Genomic DNA, 18,529 nt, shown 5'->3' with positions numbered 1-18,529 from the left:
AAGCACGGGGCCCAGCACACTGGCCGCTATCGACGTCAATCAGATGCTCACCTACTCCTCCAAATTCTCTGCTTCTCGCTCCTCGGTTCTTCCTCCGGCCTATCCTCACATTTCCTCGGGGCCTGGCGACCTCGAAAGTTGGCCTCCCGGCGCCGGGGATTGGCGCTCGGGCGGCTCCCCCCGGGCGGAGGGGGCGGGGCGGCGGGCGGAGGGGGCGGGGCTTGCCTCCCACGGCGGGAGGGCGGAGTTTGCGGTGGAGCCTTGACAGCTCCGCCGGGACCGCGGAGAGCGCCGGGCACCGCGACCAGCAGGACCGAGCTAGGCGGCGGGAGTCGGGCGCCACCGGCAGCGTCCCGGGCTGGCAGGCGGCGAGTGGCGGCTGAGGAAGGAGCCTGAGTCGGTAGTCAGTCCTCCCGGTGGGACGCCGCCGTCCCGCGTTAGCTCCCTCACACCTGTGTGTGTGTGTGTGTGCGTGTGTGCCTGTCTACATACGTGTGAGGTGTGTGGAAGCCCGCGCGCGCACGTCTGTGTGAGAGTGCCGGTGGCGCTCTGGCTGGCCGCGCGAACGCCTGAGGAGGGTGTCGGTGTGTTCGCGCAGCCGCGGGAGGGAGCCGGCTCCTGGGCGCCCGGTCCGGGAGGATTCCTCACCCGGGAGCGGCGTCTCCGCGCGCCCGGCGAGCCGAGGCGGGATTCGGGCCGCAGCCGTCGCCACCACCGCCTCACGTCCCCCCAGAGTTGCCGCCTGCGCTGCGGGATCAGTGGAACGGCTGGCTAGCGCGGCGGCGGCGGCGGCTGCGGGCTGACGGGCAGACGGGCAGACGGGCTGACCGGCTGGGGGGGGGGGGGGTTGTGGGGGGGAGACGCGGGGGAGGGAAGGGGAGGCGGAGGGAGACGCGGCGGCAGCCGGCGTCGCCTCTCGCCCCTCCCGCGCGCTGTTGCTGTGGGTCACCTGCAGATGCTCTGGGACCCGGGCTTTTGGGAGCGGGAAACGGGTAAAGCTCTCACCTCCCACTCTCGCCTCTCTTTTCCTCTGGGGGGGGGGGAGAGAGAAAGAGAGAGAGACAGAGACAGAGACAGAGACAGAGACAGAGACAGAGAGACAGAGACAGAGAGAGACAGAGAGAGAGAGAGAGAGAGAGAGAGAGAGAGAGAGAGAGAGAGAGAGAGAGAGAGAGAGAGAGAGAGAGAATATGTAGCGTTGACGATCGATCCTGGGGTAAGGCTCAGAAGGTGGTGGCAGAGTAAATACTTCCCCTGTCCACATTGTTTTTATGTAAATAAAATCATTTCTGCTGAATCTTTACTAGGAAGCCCGCCCTTGACAGAGAGATAGTCTTGGTCTATTGGACTCTGGTTTGATTGTATAATAATGGTGATATAATGCTAATGACGATGATGACACTGCCTTTTATTTTTACCCCAGTGCTGATAAAGCGTAGCTACAGCTGGGCTCCTTGAAAATTTGATGCCTGAGGAATAGAGAGGAAAATACTGTTGCCTTTTGAGTTTTTTAAAAAATTCTGTTTATTAGAATTAAAATTTGACAAAACAAAGTCAGATTCTCTCCAACGCCAGGTCATTAATAAAACAGCGTTTTGATTAATGTTTGACTAAATACTTTTTACCCTGCTCTAATTCCATGTGTTAAGTCATCGTTTCTTTTGAATTTTCTCGACAGTTTTTAAAATGAAGAAGTTTAATTTCCGAAAAGTTTTGGATGGCTTAACTGCCTCCTCCCCTGGCAGTGGTAGCAGCAGTGGCGGTAACAGTGGTGGTGGGGCTGGAAGTGGTTCCGGGCATCCAGGAGGGACTGCGGGGGTTCTCAGAGAGGAGATTCAGGAAACCCTGACTTCAGAGTATTTCCAAATTTGCAAGGTAAGTTTGGAATTGGCGTGAAGCCTATATTTCTCTATTTTATGATGTGAGAAAAGGATAACATCAACAAAACACAACACTCTGGGGAGTGGAAATCGTCGAGATACCATCATTAGAGTCTGGTGCAGAGAATTCTGGATACATCATTTTGAATTAAGATATTACAGGCGTCAGGCATCAACAGCACAAACAAGGGTTGTTTAAGGGGAAAACAAAGGGGAACTGAGAGGAAATGGTAGAAAGTCCACTTAACTAAAATTTTCATACTTTAAAAGTAGTAATTTGAAGAAGATCATCATTATGGCTAATTCTTGTCAGCCAGAGAAACTTTTTTTTTTAATGTTCAGTACAAAATGATTAAAGCTCTTAAGATTTTTCTAGGATTAAGAGGAAAAAGATTGGATGACATTGTTTTAAATTCCGAATAAAAATTACTACCAGGGTCTATAAACAACCCAACAAATGCCATAAAGTTCATTTTTGTAGGAAATTTTAATGCTTGTGAGAACTCAAAATTAGCTTGTGTCCATGAGAAATTATTCTTGAACCTATGTTTTACTTTTAATGAATAAGCAATAGAGTTTCTGATAGAAGAGAATGTACAAAACACATTATATTTGTATAGAGTTACATGCTTTTTGACATAAAGCAATTTTTAATGTTTATGTCCTTTAAAGATGTTCCCTAGGAATATGTTTTTAAACTTATGCAATAAAAAAGCCAATGGGTGATTGGTATAATATCAATATAATAATTTTATTTGTTTGAATATAAAAGTAATTTTTAACTATAGAAATTAATTTGTTGGTATTTTAATGAAGATGTTTTTGAAATTACTAGAATTATTTTTCAGCAAAAAATTATGTGCAGTAAGTTTCAATTATTGACTAGTCTCTATTCCCAGGAGGGTCATAAATCATTAAACTAGTTATTAAAATATTGAAAAACTAGTTTATATAAAATCAAGTTTACTCGGTGATAAAAGCACATTTTTTTCTGACATACTGTAAAGTTTGTAGACAACAGAATTTTGTATACAAAGCTATTTATAATTTAATCCCCAATATAAAATGATTAATATTTTTGTGAAGTTAGGGAGGGATTTAATAGTAGTCAGGACAAAAATGTAAAATCCTGACGGTTAGATTTGGACTCGATGGCAAGGGAAGCATGCCCTGGTTTTCTAATCTCAAGCATATTGCTCTTTAATTCCAATATTCTGAAAATTGTTCAAACTCTGTTTATATTTCTGAATACGATGCTAATACAGAGTTTTAGCAGAGGTGAAAATATTATTTTACAAAAAGACTTTTGGAATATAACAGAATTGGAGTGCCAAGGATGTAGAGCTGGTAGGGAAAATTTTAAATGTAAAAATTCAGAAATATGGGTGAATGCAAGAGAAATAAACAATATGTAGTTATCTTCCTATTTATTCAGACTGTCCTATTTTAGGCATATTCATACAAAGTGGCAGAACTTATACACACGTTACTTTGAAAATATGGCAGGAACACTGGCTTAGGAGTCAGCAAATTTGTGTTTTATTAAAGCCTTGCCATTTGCCAGCCTTATAATTGTGGTAAAACCATTATGTGCCTGGGGTCCTGATTTTCTCAGTTATAGTGTACTAATTTTCTCTTACCTATTAGGAAATCAGAATAGACAATTAGAGGCAACATAAAAAATAGAAAAGGTGATAAAATGTATAATTATGTTGTTATTAGACTTTTAAAATCACCTCAGACTTGGTGAAATGACTTTAACCAGTAAATAATAATTACATTAGGCAATACTTTTTTAAAAACCCTGTAATTTAGATAGTGCCATGGAATCATTAGATAATAATGTGATTAATTTTTAAAAACTTGGTTATTTTGTTACATGGCTGTATTATAGGTTATCTGGATTGTAATGAGGTATGTAAAGCTTGATTTGAGAAATTCCAAAATTAGAACTGTTACTAAAATGAGGACTTCATTTAGACTTCTTGATTAAATGTGCAAAGAACATTCTATTCCAAGTGTTAAGCATTTGGCACCTTTACTTATACTTTTTCAACATGTCTAAAATTAAAGTATGAATCTCGACTTTTCTCTCTTGAAAATCATGCTCCTATATCAAACTGGTCATCAAATACTATTTATTTCCTCAGTGTTTTTGAAATTTATTCCCTTTCTCTATCTCCATTTTTGATCATTTTGTCATATTTTCTTGCTTGGTATCTTTGAACTCACTTCCTAACTGGTCCTTATACCCCTTTTCAATTCATTTTATAATAATGGTTATTTCTGAAGTATCATGGTAATGATGTCATTTCTCTGTTAAAATTCTTTTTCCCTAGAGCGGTACTGCTCTACAAACACGGCTTATTGTGAAATGCCAGTAAATGGCATCTATTAAATTATATAAATATGGCTATTTTATTGACATACATTTATTTTATAAATTATAATGCTGAATTGTGCAGTCAATAAAACATTTTTTATATTTGGTTTTGTTATATAATAGTATACATAAGCAGGTAGTAAGAAATTTGCTAGCCTGAAGCAAAAACATAAAGCTATAATTTTTAGAAGTGAGACATCTATGATAATTTTTTAAAAACTGAGATACAGTAGAAGAAATTTTGGTTCAAGGTCAGTAAAAAGCAGCTTAATGGATTGCTTCACTGCAATCTCTTTTAAGTGCAGTCCGATTGCATTTGAATGCTCATGTTGTTCAGGTTATTTGTGAAATATGTCTAATGTAGTTTATAAATTGACATTTTAAGAAACAGCTTAATGAAGCAACCGAAAATCACTTAAATCACTGTTCTATACAATAAACTTCAAATTTGCTTAACTTGAGCTCTATAGAATTCCTTTTACAAAGCATTCCTGTTTACTTCTCTACCCTCATTTCCTTAATTATCAAAGCACACTGCATTCTCTAAAAGCACCATATTGCCTTTCATATTCTACTCTTTTGATTAGACTATTTCTGTCAGCTATAATACAATTGGAGTACTCTTCTATTATCCTTTATAGTTAATACACTACCTTCATAAAACCAGTTCTGACTACTGCCTTTCTCATTTTTCTGTCTCGTTATGTATGGTTTTTCCTTTTCCATTTTCCCATAGCACTGGACATTTATATCATTTATATCTGTCTTAAAAATTTATTTTTAACTGAAAACCTTATGTGCACTTTAATTTACAAATTGCATGAGAAATGAAGATCTTTGCAAATAAAACTTAGGATATTTTTATTACATTTTATTTCCATAAAATTTCATTGATTTATCATTGATTTACATAACTATAACATTTCCAAAGTATAAATTAATGAACCTCTATATGCATGTATAAGTTTCACTGCACACACCACCAAAGTTGTAGTGCCATCACATTATCAAAATGATCCCCACCATAGTTTCTTCTCACCCTCACATTCACTACCTCTCTGATAAGTACCATAGTTTTCTTTTTTCTTCTTGGCAATGGGACTCCCAAGCAGTTCTCAGGAAGCCTTATGGCTGCTTCTAATGATACTTAGCCTACTGGGTTAAATGGTTCAGTGTAAGATCATGAGGATGTGGTGGAGCTGGTTGGGCCCAATAATGCTGGTGTCCGCTAAGGCTAGCTTGGTGTACTTGGTGGGGGACATGTGCATACAGGTAATTAACTCGGGCTCTTGTGCATGCAATGACAATGTTTCCTTGTGTCGCTAGCTATTTCCCTGGACCTTTGCTTTCTTATGAGAGTTCTTTGTGAACTTCTTTTCCATAAGCTATCCTAAATTTAATGTATACAATGTTTCGTTTTAAGTTATTTAAAGTAGAATTAGGTGTCTGCTGACTTAAAACAATGTCAAGATTTCCTAGATGTATTTATCACTTAAAAACTTGACACACTTGCATGAGTATGTGTATCCACATAATCTAGATAAATACATACAAATATATGAATATATATTTGCTGTATGTAGAGTATAGATTGATCTAGATCTATACATCTGTATGCATATGTGAAAATACATTATTCATGCTTGTGGTTAACTGATCCATCCTATTTATGGTAGGAATAAGAGGCTACAGATATTTTAGCTAGAGAGTTTATTAGTTTCCAATATATGATGAACTATTACTATCATTTTGTGTTTACAAAGAAAATGGAAAGGCTTCGTTAATCTATCAAGTTTAATAAATTAAAATTAGAGAACTTTGTCTGTCAGGTATCCTATTGACCTTTATAACAGTTCTATAAGCAATATCCTTAGATTTCTAAATAGGCAAAAGACAAAGCTAAGTTTAACAAGCTCCTCACTGATTCTCAAATAATTTTTCTATTTTATCTCCCTTGTTAGAAAGACAAAATTATAAATTTCTCAGAAAGTATACTTTGAGAAGATAAGGAATATTCTGTCAAAACACACCCCAAATTCTGTTTTACTTCATCTTTTTTACTTCAATCACATTATTCTATTTCCTGACTTCCTACTTTTTAACCTAACTGTTCTCTTGCTTTCACTCAGTCCACATGATAGTCTCATCTTATAATACATAGATGAACCCTTTTGATATCAAATCATATTTCATCCTTGCTCAAAACCTGTAATTATATTTCATCTCCTTTAAAAACAACATTGTATGTTCTATTATATCCTGTGTAGCTCTAAATAATCTGCTCCTTTATATCATGCTATTTTAACATTTTTTTCCTACTCTACAGCAACATTGACTTTTTTACTCTGTTTTAGATATGCCTCAGATATTTTTCATTTGCTATTTTTTCAACCTGGAATACCTCTTCCTCTTGCCCAAATTAATTTTATTACTTGCTTTCTTTGTTCAACTCTTAATTTCTCAGATTTTCATTGACCACAGCTCACCACTTTTCTTTACCCTTTTCCTGATTTCTTCTTCTTGATTAACACTTATAACTACCTGTATTACCTATTAATTTATTAAATTATATCACTGTATCACTGCCATCCCGTTGCTCATCGATTTGCTCGAGCGGGCACCAGTAATGTCTTCATTGTGAGACTTGTTGTTACTGTTTTTGGCATATCGAATACGCCATGGGTAGCTGCCAGGCTCTGCCATGCAGGTATGATACTCTCGGTAGCTTGCTGGGCTCTTCGAGAGGGGCAGAGGAATCGAGCCCAGGTCGGCCACGTTCAAGTCAAATGCCCTTCCATATAGTTATTTTCCTATCTTTTGTTTCTCCTATTATAAAGTGTCTTCTTGAGGGCAGGACTTTGTTTTGTTTACAACTGTCTTACTATGTAAGAGACTAGAGCATGCCACAAAGAAAACAAATATTTGTTGGGCAAGTTAATGAAAAATTGAGATCAAGGAAGTTTATAAAATGAATTGTTGAGAGAAAATCAGATATTTTTAACAGTATCTTAGAAATGAGTTATTAAATAAAATTTATATAACAAAGAGAACAAAAAGCTTTGTGGTGAAAGAATGCTACCTCTTTTAGAACATGGCATGTCATTTTTTAAAAATATAAAAAGTTATTCAATTATATTTTAGCTTTTATTGAGAAAAATATTAGGAAAATTCTTATTTCCAAGTTATAACTTTAGGTGAACATAAGTATTATATTGACAGTGAAAAACATATGGGATGGTTTAGAACCAATTAACAAATTAATGAAAAATAAATATGTCACCAGAACCAGATGGTATAATCCCTGAAATTTTAAATAAACTTATAAATTATCTAGTTCTTCATCAACATCTATAGGCTGTTTTTAGAAAAAGTCATAGTGTCAAACCAACATATACATAAATGGTATAATAATCTGAAGGAAAATGAATGTGCTTTCATGGTCTGTATAGAAGATATCAGATGTTCTTAAATATAGCACTGTAGCACTGTTTCCCGTTGTTCTTCTGTTTGCTCAAGCGGGCACCAGTAACATCTCCATTGTAAGACTAGTTGTTACTGTTTTTGGCATAAGAATACTCCAGGAGTGTGTAAAAACACAAAAAAGAAAAAGAAAGGGGGCGAGGAGCGCCTCACAGCACCGCGCCAGGCACAGGGCCCAGGCAATGGCACTGTCTCTCCTGCCACCCGAGTTCGGTGGTCTCCAGCCGCTTCCCCCACCCCAGGGAGGTTGATGGCGATGATGAGGCAGGCGAAGGAAGGAACGGAGGCAAGATGGTTGGTCTCAATCGCAGTTTATTCCATTCCTATCTCCATTCTCCTCTGATTCTCCTCCTGCTTCTTCTTCTCCCCCTCCTACTTCATTCTCCTTCTCTGGATCTCTCTTGGAACTCGCCCCCAGCCCCCACATACAGCCACCTTAAATTCCCGCCCCCCCCCCCCCCCCGCATCCGCCTCCGGATGCGGGCCGGGGCTTATGCATAGGTGTGGTTACAATCAATAGGGGGTAAAGTTCTATCCCAACTAACATATAAGTATTCATATTATAAATCAGTTTGTATGGACATAGCAAGAGATGCATTAAGCTTATAGAATTGCTCTCCAGGGGTCACCTGGATCTCAGACTACAGTGCCCAGGCCAGATTAGTCTTTCCTAGCCTTAGCAGGGTCCTAGTCTTGTCGTTGCTTTTGGATCATGACATGACATGTCCATGACCAAGCTCTTAACATATAGTTAAGCATTAGGCATTTTGGCCAGGCCCATCTCAATGCCAGGGTAGCACATAATTCACCGCTTGCCCTGGGTCCGTCCCGTCCCTTGTCGGGACCCTGCTTTTGGGGGTGCTAGGAAGTAAGGGCAGCTGAGGTTTAAGTCCAGAAAGCAGATGCCCGGGAGTAAATAATATTTGAAGCCAATTAAATCCCATGTTACCAAAGCATATTAATAAATGTCTTTCTTTGTCCATACAAAAAGGATATTGTTTTAAAGTAAACAATTCAAAAGACATAAGAGAGGAGAAAGACAATAATAACTTACAATACAAGTTCACTGTCCTAGCAAGGTCTGACCTTACAAATTAACAGAGTTTGATTAGAGGAAGAGCAGATAAACTGGTAGAAGTGGTTACAGATAAACAAAGGAATGGGAGTGACTCGGGAGCACTTTGATGGGTGTGACTGATATAACTAAGCTCCTAGTGGCAAGGGGAGCAGGACATACCAATGTAGTCTAGAATTGTTTAGAGATTATTACCAGATAAACCCAAATTCTGTGGCAAGGGAGAAAGGACAAACCAATGATATCCAACACAGGAGTAGCTTTCCAGGCTTTGCTCTGGGGGTGGGATATTCTTGGTAGCTTGCCCTACTCTCCAAGATGGACAGAGAAATAGAACCTGGGTCGGTCATGGGCAAGATAAAAACCCTGCCCACTGTGCTATTGCTCCAGCCCATTCTTAAATATATAGGTATAAAACCCAAAACATAAGTGAGGACTGTGGAGAGTAGATTCCACAAAGCCTTAGGAGATTAAGTGCCCTGACACCTTTAATATGGTTTCTACATTTAATAAAATTTCACTTATTATATTTTGGGTCACATGTTTATAGTAATATTGCCTCATGGTGTTGATGTTCATAGTTACCTCATCTTTTACACCTTTAGAATTTCACATGGCTTCACATATGAAATTCTGTGAGAGAGATTGGACAAGTCATGATTGTAGTTACATATATATTCATTTTCATTTATAAAATAATTATGAAAGATAAATTTGGGGGGTTGGGTCACACCCAGTGATGTACAGGGGTTACTCCTGGCTCATGCATTCAGGAATTACTCCTGGCGGTGCTTGGGGGACCATATGGGATGCTGGGAATTGAACCCGGGTCAGACACGTGCAAGGCAAACACCCTACCCGCTGTGCTATTGCTCCAGCCCCATGAAAGATAAATTGATAAATAAAATGTAGTACATTTTACACCATAGAATGCTAATGGGTAGCATCTAAAAATGATATCATGTTCACTAGAATGGAGAGTAGAGAATAGGTATCATTAAGACTAAAAATGGTATAGCAGGTAGGTCTCTTATCTCGCATGGAACCAATTGGATTCTATCACTGGCACCCCATAAGGTCTCCTGAGCCCCTCCAGGAGTGATCTCTGAGCACAGAGTGAAGAGCAAGCCCTGAGCACAACCAGATGTAGCCCCAAAACTTACACACACACACACACCAGAGGTACATCTAATTTTGTTAGTGTTGAAATGTTAAAAAAAATTAACAACTCAAAAAGAATTTGAAATATTTTAAGAATCAGATACCACAGCTAGTTTCTTCATCACTCTAGACTCTTTTGGGTTTATTCTTAGGGCATAAGAATGCAGAGGCAGGGTGAAACCAGGAATTACAAATATGTGGGAAGAATGTTTATATATATATTTTTTGTTATTGTGAAGAACAATCACAAAAGTTCTTCAGTGTTAGTATATTGTCAATAAACTGGTTTGTCAGCGTCATGTAGTTTGGCACTTCTTAAGTTCTAAAACAGTACTGCCATATTTTGTTTGTTCTCAAATAAAACTAATTTAACATTTTACGTAATTTTCCAGTTTATCTGTGGGATTATGACTAGTGGTTAGATTAATTCCTGCTTTTTTTTGTTTTGTGTATTTCTGTAAACTTTTATCTGTGTTCGCTTAAATATTTGTGTTAAAGTACCTGTAAATTTATTTTTAATTAAAATTGTTATATTTTCTACATTATGTGTAATTTATAAATATATATAAATCAATGAAAGCCAATTTTTGATGAGTGCTTGCTATATGATTTTAACCCATGTGAATAAGTGAAAGTCATTTAATACAATATAATATAATGCCTACTCTCATTTACATAGATAAGTTTTCAACTCTGTTCTCTAAAATATATTGCATTAATTTTATTTTGTACTTGGGCCTCATTTTGGAAATAATTCTGTCTTCCCTGTTATTAATAAAACTATTTAAAAATTATTTACTAATATATTTTAGAGTTTACATGACAGATAAAGCCTACAGCTGTAGAATTTAGAGTAAAGGAAGTTAAAATTTAAAGGGAGAAATATGAATATGCCTATAAAAGTACAATGTTTTATCTTAAAAAAGGGGATATTGAAAGGACAAATGAGATATAGAACATTCAATGTAAATAAGACATTAATTCATTATAGAAAATGTATAGAATCCCTTAGCAAGCTAGGAATAAACATAGGTTCCTTAATCTGGTAGATGGAAACTTTAAGCACAAGGAGTGAATGCCATACTTAATGCCATGTGTTGAGACATTTGTCCTGTCCTTTAAAGAAACTCCTTTAACCCTTTTGTAAAAGTGGTTTCAGGGCTATGTGCCGTTGCTTCAAATCTTAATGATAATCTAGCTGGATAGAGTATTATTGATAAGGTGGGCCTTATATTGAGATTTTATATCATAATATCATATTCCTTCATTCTTTTCTAGATCCTCGTCTTATTTGATAGAACTACTGTAAATTTTATGGACCTCCTTTGTACATAAATTGTTTTATAGATCTTGTTGCTTTCAATATTTAATCTCTATCTTTGAAATTTTTCACTGTGAGTACAATGTGTCTTGGAGTTTTCCTAGTTGAGCCTATTTTCACTGAGACCCTTTTGTGCCTTTTGGATCTCAGTGCTTGAAATCTTAAAGTCTAGGAAATTCCTATTATGATTTCTTTGGTTTTAATTTTTTTTTATCAAATTTGCATTCTTCTTCAAGGACTTCAAAGATTCTTATTCTCTTTATCTTTAACTCATTAAATAGTTCTCTAGTATGCTACTGATTTCCTTCAGACTGCTTTATATTTTCTATTATTTTCTAGTGATTTCCTCCATCTTATCTTGGGAAGCCCCTGATCTTTTGCTCCACTTCAGAGCTTCTATTGAGGTTGATTTTTTTTAAATACCACCTACATTACTTTTTATTTCTGCTTGTAATTTTCTCATTTCAGCAGTCATTCTTTCTTCTGTACTGCTGGCTTTGCTGACTACCTGGGCCACTGTTTCTTTGATCTTTTTAAACATCTCACAATGATGTCACTAAAGTCATTGTCTAAGGATTTACTGAATTTGGTGCTATTTGAGTCCCCATTTTCTTATTTTTGCTCACTGAGCTTGGTGGACTTCTACATATGTTCCCCGTTGAGTTTTCTATGCTCTTGGAATGGTGCATCAGTGTACAGAGTTCAGGAATTTTGGAACTAGGCCCCATCCTATGATGGAGTTCAAGTGTGGAGGTTTTCCCTTATTTCTAATACTACCCAAGGGTGAGATTGCCCAGAATTCATTTTATGTAAAAAAATTATGTAAAAATTCATCTTATGTAAAATTCATCTTATTTCATCTTATGAAATATTTTGGGAATTTTATTTTTCTTTCAACTTCATTTTAAGATGTGAACTTCTGGATACTTTTATCACATATACCCAAATAATTTGAAATTATTACAATTTTAGACTTGGAAATTAATTTTGAAAGAATCAAATAAATTGTATTCCTGTTCAATTGCAGAAATCAAGCTCAAAGTCATTACGATTACTTGTTAGATAATGTTAACTTATATTCTGGCCAGAATTTTGCAGAGAAAATAACCTGTTCTCTGTTCTTGAACTAGAGATATAACCAGACTTTCTTTTAATAAACACTATTTAATGTTTAATTCAGTATAACAGATCTATTCCCATATTCCATCAATTTCCTTTTGTAAATGTTAATCTTTTGAATGCCAGTTCTAATTTAAATAATGCTTTCATATGTCTCTTTGCCTTTAACAAACTGTTCAATGAAGCTATATATTTATCATGCCATTTTTGTATCCAGTAACATTGTTTTGGAATGAATTTTTAGTTTTTTAAAATACTTTGACATGTTTTTTAAAATCCTGTTGACAAGTTAAATAATTCCTATTAAATAATTCATTTTAAATTTAAAATTATAACAGCACTTCCCTTATCACTTTGTTAAAGCGTTTAATAGACATCATTTATTATTTCCAGAGTACAGATACCAGATTTCACAGAAAAAAATTTATTTTATTTGAATAAGAAAACTAGTTTTTTTAAAAGTTTGTATAAAGTATGTTGTTTTTTTGAGGATAATTCCTGAAAATGACACTTGAAATGTCTTCTAAGGTGTTTAAAATTGAGTGAAAAGAGCTTAGCTTTAAGCAGAGAGTTATATTATTACTAGGATACTGTGAATAAATTTTACATTTTCCCCTTTTCTGCTTTCTGTTTAATTTTCATAGTGAATCCGCAACTGATGGTTATTTTGAAAACACCTTAATCAGATAGAGGAACCTTAGTCAGTACAGGAGCCTATTACTGGGTTCCTGTAATAGGAGTTGGTTCTTAAAAGAAAATTAGACAGCTTTCTCTTTTTCTTCTCTTATATAACTAATTGTTGCACTATAGCACTATCCTCCCATTGTTCATTGATTTGCTTGAATGGGCACCAGTAACATCTCCATTGTGAGACTTGTTACTGTTTTTGGCATATCAAATACCCATGGGTAGCTTGCCAGGCTCTGCTGTGCAGGTGGGATACTCTTGGTAGCTTGCCAGGCTCTCTGAGAGGGATGGAGGAATCTAACCCGGGTGGGCCTTGTGCAAGGCAAATGCCCTATCTTCTGTACCATCGCTCCAGCCCAACAATATAACTAATTAAAGTATTTTAAGACCTAAGAATTAAATTTCAGTCAGTATTTTGAGGATGAACTAGACTTTTCATGAACTGGAAATAGTAAGACTTTATAGAGAAACTCAGTCAGACAAGGACTTTGGTGAGAAAATGTGAAACCTACAGTTTCATTGCATGAAGTGTGGATGTTTTTTAATTCTCACTCTCTCTCTCTCTTTTTATAATGTAGTAGCACTGCTATTTATTCAGCCATTGATTAAGCTAATTGAATTGGGCATGAACTCTCTCTTTTTTTTCAATTCTTGATAGAAATTTTTATTTTCTTGGATACTGACTCTGTCTCTGTGATAAAGGAGTTGACCAAGAAGTGTTGTGGACATATGAGAGGTTCTATTTTGGATAAAGGGGTTTGGGTACTATATGAAACACTGTTTGATAGATAATAGGAAACATTATTGCTGCTATATAATGTGGTATTTTCACAAAGTAATTTGGGTGAACTTAAACTGTTATTTTGCCAAACTCACAATTGATTACCCTTAGATGACCAGTGTCACATTCAGTTTTAGCTTCTTCTGGTATTGAGTTAAAATTATTTCTTAAACAGGACACTTAAGACATTAGTAAAATATCGTTGTGAAAAATACATGTGTTGGGAGAAAACACTCCTTGTCTGAGATTACCTTTGGATATTTTCTATTTGTCTGTTTTTAAATAGTATTTTGATTTTATTGCAGTAATTTTTTATAGTACTGATCTTTTTTCCCCTTTATTTATTTAAATACTGGTCTATCACTGGCTCACGAGATCATAGAATTTCAGGGGTAGAGCTTCATACAACCATCAAAATAATACTTCTATCCATTCCTTTCACAGATCCCTCCTCTCCTTGGTAGCAATATTAGTTTTCCTCAAATCTAAGTGACAGATACAAAAATATCACTTTGGCTGACTTCACATAAAATGCCCACCAATTTCATCTATTTTGTTATATAGTAGTTTATTATTTTTATAATATTTATTAATATTCTAGCACAGTGGGTAGGCTGTTTGCCTTGTACACAGCCGACCTAGGTTTGATTCCTTCATCCCTCTCAGAGAACCCAGCAAGCTACCGAGAGTATCCCGCCCGCACGGCAGAGCCTGGCAAGCTACCCGTGGTGTATTTGATATGCCAAAAACAGTAACAACAAGTCTCACAATGGAGACGTTACTGGTGCCCACACAAGCAAATCAATGAATAACGGGACAACAGTGCAGTGCTACAGTGCTATATATGCTATATATTCTTTATTGATTCATTGATGGACACATAGGTTGTTTTTATACTTGGCTACACTGAAAAAAGATGCAATAAAATGGGAGTGTAAAGGCCATTGAGATATTGATTTTATTTCCTTGGTGTATACATCAAAGGTAGTATTTCTGGATCATATGGTAGTTTGTTTATAATTTCTACAGGATCCACCATACTTTTTTACTAAAGACTGTTAATTTCAACCATCAGTGCACAAGTATCTCCTTTTCTCAACATCCTCACTAATATTTGTTATTTCATGTCTTTATGATATTATCCATTCTTATACATATCTCAATATGGTTTCTGTTGTTTTTTTCTTATGACTTATTTTATTTTAGTTTTAAAATTAAAAAAATTTTAAATATTATTTTTATAAATAAAATAATTTATAATTTTAATTCACAATAATTGCTTACATTCAATATTTCAATACTAATCTCACCATTTCACCTTCCTACCACCATTATTTTTAATTTTCCCACCACACTGAAGCCTGTCCCATAGGCAGATGCTAAATGATTTATTTTGCATTGCTTATTATGAATAGCATGAGATGTAGTGTGGCTGCTTTCCTGGAATTCTAAAATTTTTAAATACTTTGTGTCTGGAAACATCTTTGCAGTGTGCTGCTTTCTTATGAGATTCATTTATAAGTCTCTGAATCTTGACTGTTAATGAGTTTAAATGGTGTCCAGAGGCAGTTTGTTGGCATGACTGCCAGGAAACCTGAAAGGCTGGGAGATGGGAGGAGGTCACCCATTCCTGACTCTGTGAAGCCTGGGGTTTTCAGTCACTAGTCCTTGCATACCTGGCTTTTTCAGTAGATTCATTCTAATGCGTGGGGGGCTCAGGATGTGTTTGTGAAAGTTGGCCATGAGCATGGTGGTGATTGGGTTGCTAGAGGTTTGTGGCTGCCGGGGTTCATTTGGGGCAGGCGGAGGGACACACATGCCCACCTCCAAGGTGCCCTGGTGAGATCAGCCTGGTATGGAGTGGGGAGACATTTCTGTGGCATGCTGCTCTCTTCCAAGATTCATTTGTGAGTCTCCTTTCAAAATGGTTTTAATTTTTTATTTTAAATTTTTATTTAAAATATTTTTATAAAAATATCTATTTTAATTTTTTATTCTGATAATTGGAGACGTTGAACATCTTTTTATTATTGATTGTCATTTATATGTATTCTCTGAAAAAATGTATATTAATTTATTAAACAGGGTTAATATATTTTTTGCTATGGAATTACATAAATGCCTTATATATTCTGATAATTATTAGATAGTTTGAAAATATTTTATCTAATTCTATAAATTGCCACCAAATTTTGTTCCTTTCTTTTGAGTTGCATAAGACTTTTTTGTTGGTGTCGCTGATTGATTTTTGTTTGTTTTGCTTTTATTTTTCTTATTTTTTGAGCTACACCTAGCTTCAGGGATACTTCTGGCTCTGAGCTCGGGTGTTGCTCTCACAGGTTCTTGAGGAATCATTTGTTGCTAGGAATTGAATCTGAAACTCCAGCATGCAAAGCATGTGTTCTGGTTCATTGAGTTATTTCTGTGACCCCAGAAAAATTATACAAAAATTAGACATTTTTATTTTAATGTATATACGTTTATTTCTTGACTTTTTCTTTACTAGGTCTGAATGCTAATATAACACTCTTTGATTACTATAACTCTACAGCATAGTTTAAAATATATGATGTTCCCAACTTTATTTTTATGTCAAAATTTGCTTTATTTGGTGAGGACAGTCTTTTGTTATTCTATATCAGTTTTAAAACTTTTTTATTTTTGAAAACTTGATAGAGATTGTTTTTAATCAGTAGAAATTTTTTATGCAAAAATGTTTTTATTACAAACCTGACGTTGATCTAGTAATGGTGGTGAAAAGTAAAATGCTTTCCCTAAAAGATTAGAACAAGACACATTTGCCTACTCTTATTACCTCTATTTGCATAGGATATGAAGTAGAACAATTGAACTCATAAGACTCAAAAGTCTTGCTTACAAATCAAAAAAGGAAGAAGTAAACTTATCCTTGTTTGTAGATGACATGTTTTTATATATAAAAAACCTGAAGACTCTTAAAATCTGTTAAAGCTAGTAAATAAATTCAGTAAAGTTGTACGATACAAAAACCAATATGTTAAAAATAATTGCATTTCTAAGCACTAGTGGCAGACTGTCTTAAAGAAGATATTAAGGAAGTTATTCCATTTGTAATAATAAACAAAAGGAATATATGAGAAATGCATTCAACCAAGAAAGTAAAAGATTCGTATACCAAAGACTTCTCTATGGCTTTCTTCTGCTACTATCCATGGAATGAGAGATCATAAATATTTAAATATTATCTTTGGGATTAGTTTTCCAAGATGAAAATTACCTCCTTTTGTTACTTCTATTTCAGTAAATAAGATTGGTCTTCAGTGTCTTTTCTTCTTTTTTTAAATTTCTTCTTAATAATATATTGTCAGGAGTAAAGGTACTATTTCCCATTGTGAGAAAAGATACTATTTTTCATTGTTAGGAATAAAGATACTATTTCTTACTGAGAAAAGGAACTCATTTAACACATTATTTTATAAATGTCTCTACTGGGGATTATATTTTCTAGTTGAAAAAAATTATCACTACATTATTAAAATAAAAAGAACTTACTTCCTTTTGAGAACTGGGTTTTGAACAACAGACTAAAATAACTAAAATTATGGAATAACATGTGGACAAGATATTTATATTTTTGCTGAAATTCTACTTTGGAGAGTAGGTACTTATAGTCAGAAAAAAGCTCTAGTTTGCTCTCTCAGTGCCTACTCACTTCTCAATTATTACCCTATGAACTGTGTTGGCTACTCTGAAGTTTATTACTATCTGTAATAGAAGTAGCGGTGACCTTAATAGAGTGAAATAAACTAACCTTTTTATTTTCATAATCTGTCAGCTCTTTAATTTCTTATCTAACTGTAGCCTTGCTTCTCATTCTTTTAAATTGAATTTTCTTTTTATTATAGTTTAGGTAACATGGGTATCACAGTGTTAATGCTTAGGGTACTGATATACAAATTATTGCACTCCACTATCACCAAAGTGTCTCCTACCACCCCTGCCATTGTTTTTATATCCTATCTAGTTTAACTCTTCATTTATACCATTGCTTGGTAATCTGTTTTATAATCACTGCCAATGATTTTTCATGTTTGTTAAATTGTTTTCATTGTTTTATTCTTTAATTGTCTATTTTCTCATATTGTCCCTAAACTAGAGACGTGTGAGATCATCTCATATTAGTCCTTTTCCCCTTGATTTACTTCCCTTAAGATGATACCCTCGAGTTCCATCTAAGTTGCAAGAAACTACATGATTCCATCTTTTCTTCTAGCTGCACAGTACTCCGTTGTTTATATGTACTACAACATTTTTATCCGTTTACCCACATACCACAACTTTTTTATCTGTCATTGGACTTCGGATGGTGTCCATATCATGGATATTGTTCTAAGTGCTATACCAAATAGAGATTTGCATGTCTTTAAAAATGAATATTCTTGTGTTTTGGGGGTAGATGCCAAGAAATCGATTTGCTGGGTCATATGATGTTCTTTCCTTACTTTTTGAAGAATGTCTGTATTGTTTTCTATAAGTACTTAACCAGAAGACATTCCCACCAACAGTGAATGAGGATACCTTTTCATCACATCCCCACCAACTTTGGTTGTTTCCATCATTTTTAATATATACCACTACTACTGGTATGAGAGGAAATCTCCTA

General features: G+C 35.8%; 1 protein-coding gene across 12 annotated transcripts in view; it reads left to right on the top strand.

Annotated features, from left to right (window-relative positions):
* The first annotated feature begins 258 nt into the window (after positions 1-258).
* Positions 259-18,529, top strand: part of STXBP5L (syntaxin binding protein 5L) — a 313,192-nt gene continuing 294,921 nt past the window's right edge. For 7 of the 12 annotated variants that reach the window (XM_055125562.1, XM_055125560.1, XM_055125561.1 and 4 more), the window contains exons 1-2: positions 911-992; positions 1,679-1,875. In XM_055125562.1, the coding sequence (XP_054981537.1) occupies positions 956-992; positions 1,679-1,875 (234 nt within the window). In that variant the 5' untranslated portion in view covers positions 911-955. Of the gene's footprint in view, positions 500-910; positions 993-1,678; positions 1,876-18,529 lie in introns of those variants that run through there. The other 5 variants (XM_055125555.1, XM_055125554.1, XM_055125553.1 and 2 more) reach the window with 5 other exon arrangements.

The sequence above is a fragment of the Sorex araneus genome, chromosome 2 (assembly GCF_027595985.1).
Source record: "Sorex araneus isolate mSorAra2 chromosome 2, mSorAra2.pri, whole genome shotgun sequence".
NCBI lineage: Eukaryota > Metazoa > Chordata > Mammalia > Eulipotyphla > Soricidae > Sorex > Sorex araneus.
This window is presented reverse-complemented; position numbering and strand designations above follow the sequence as displayed.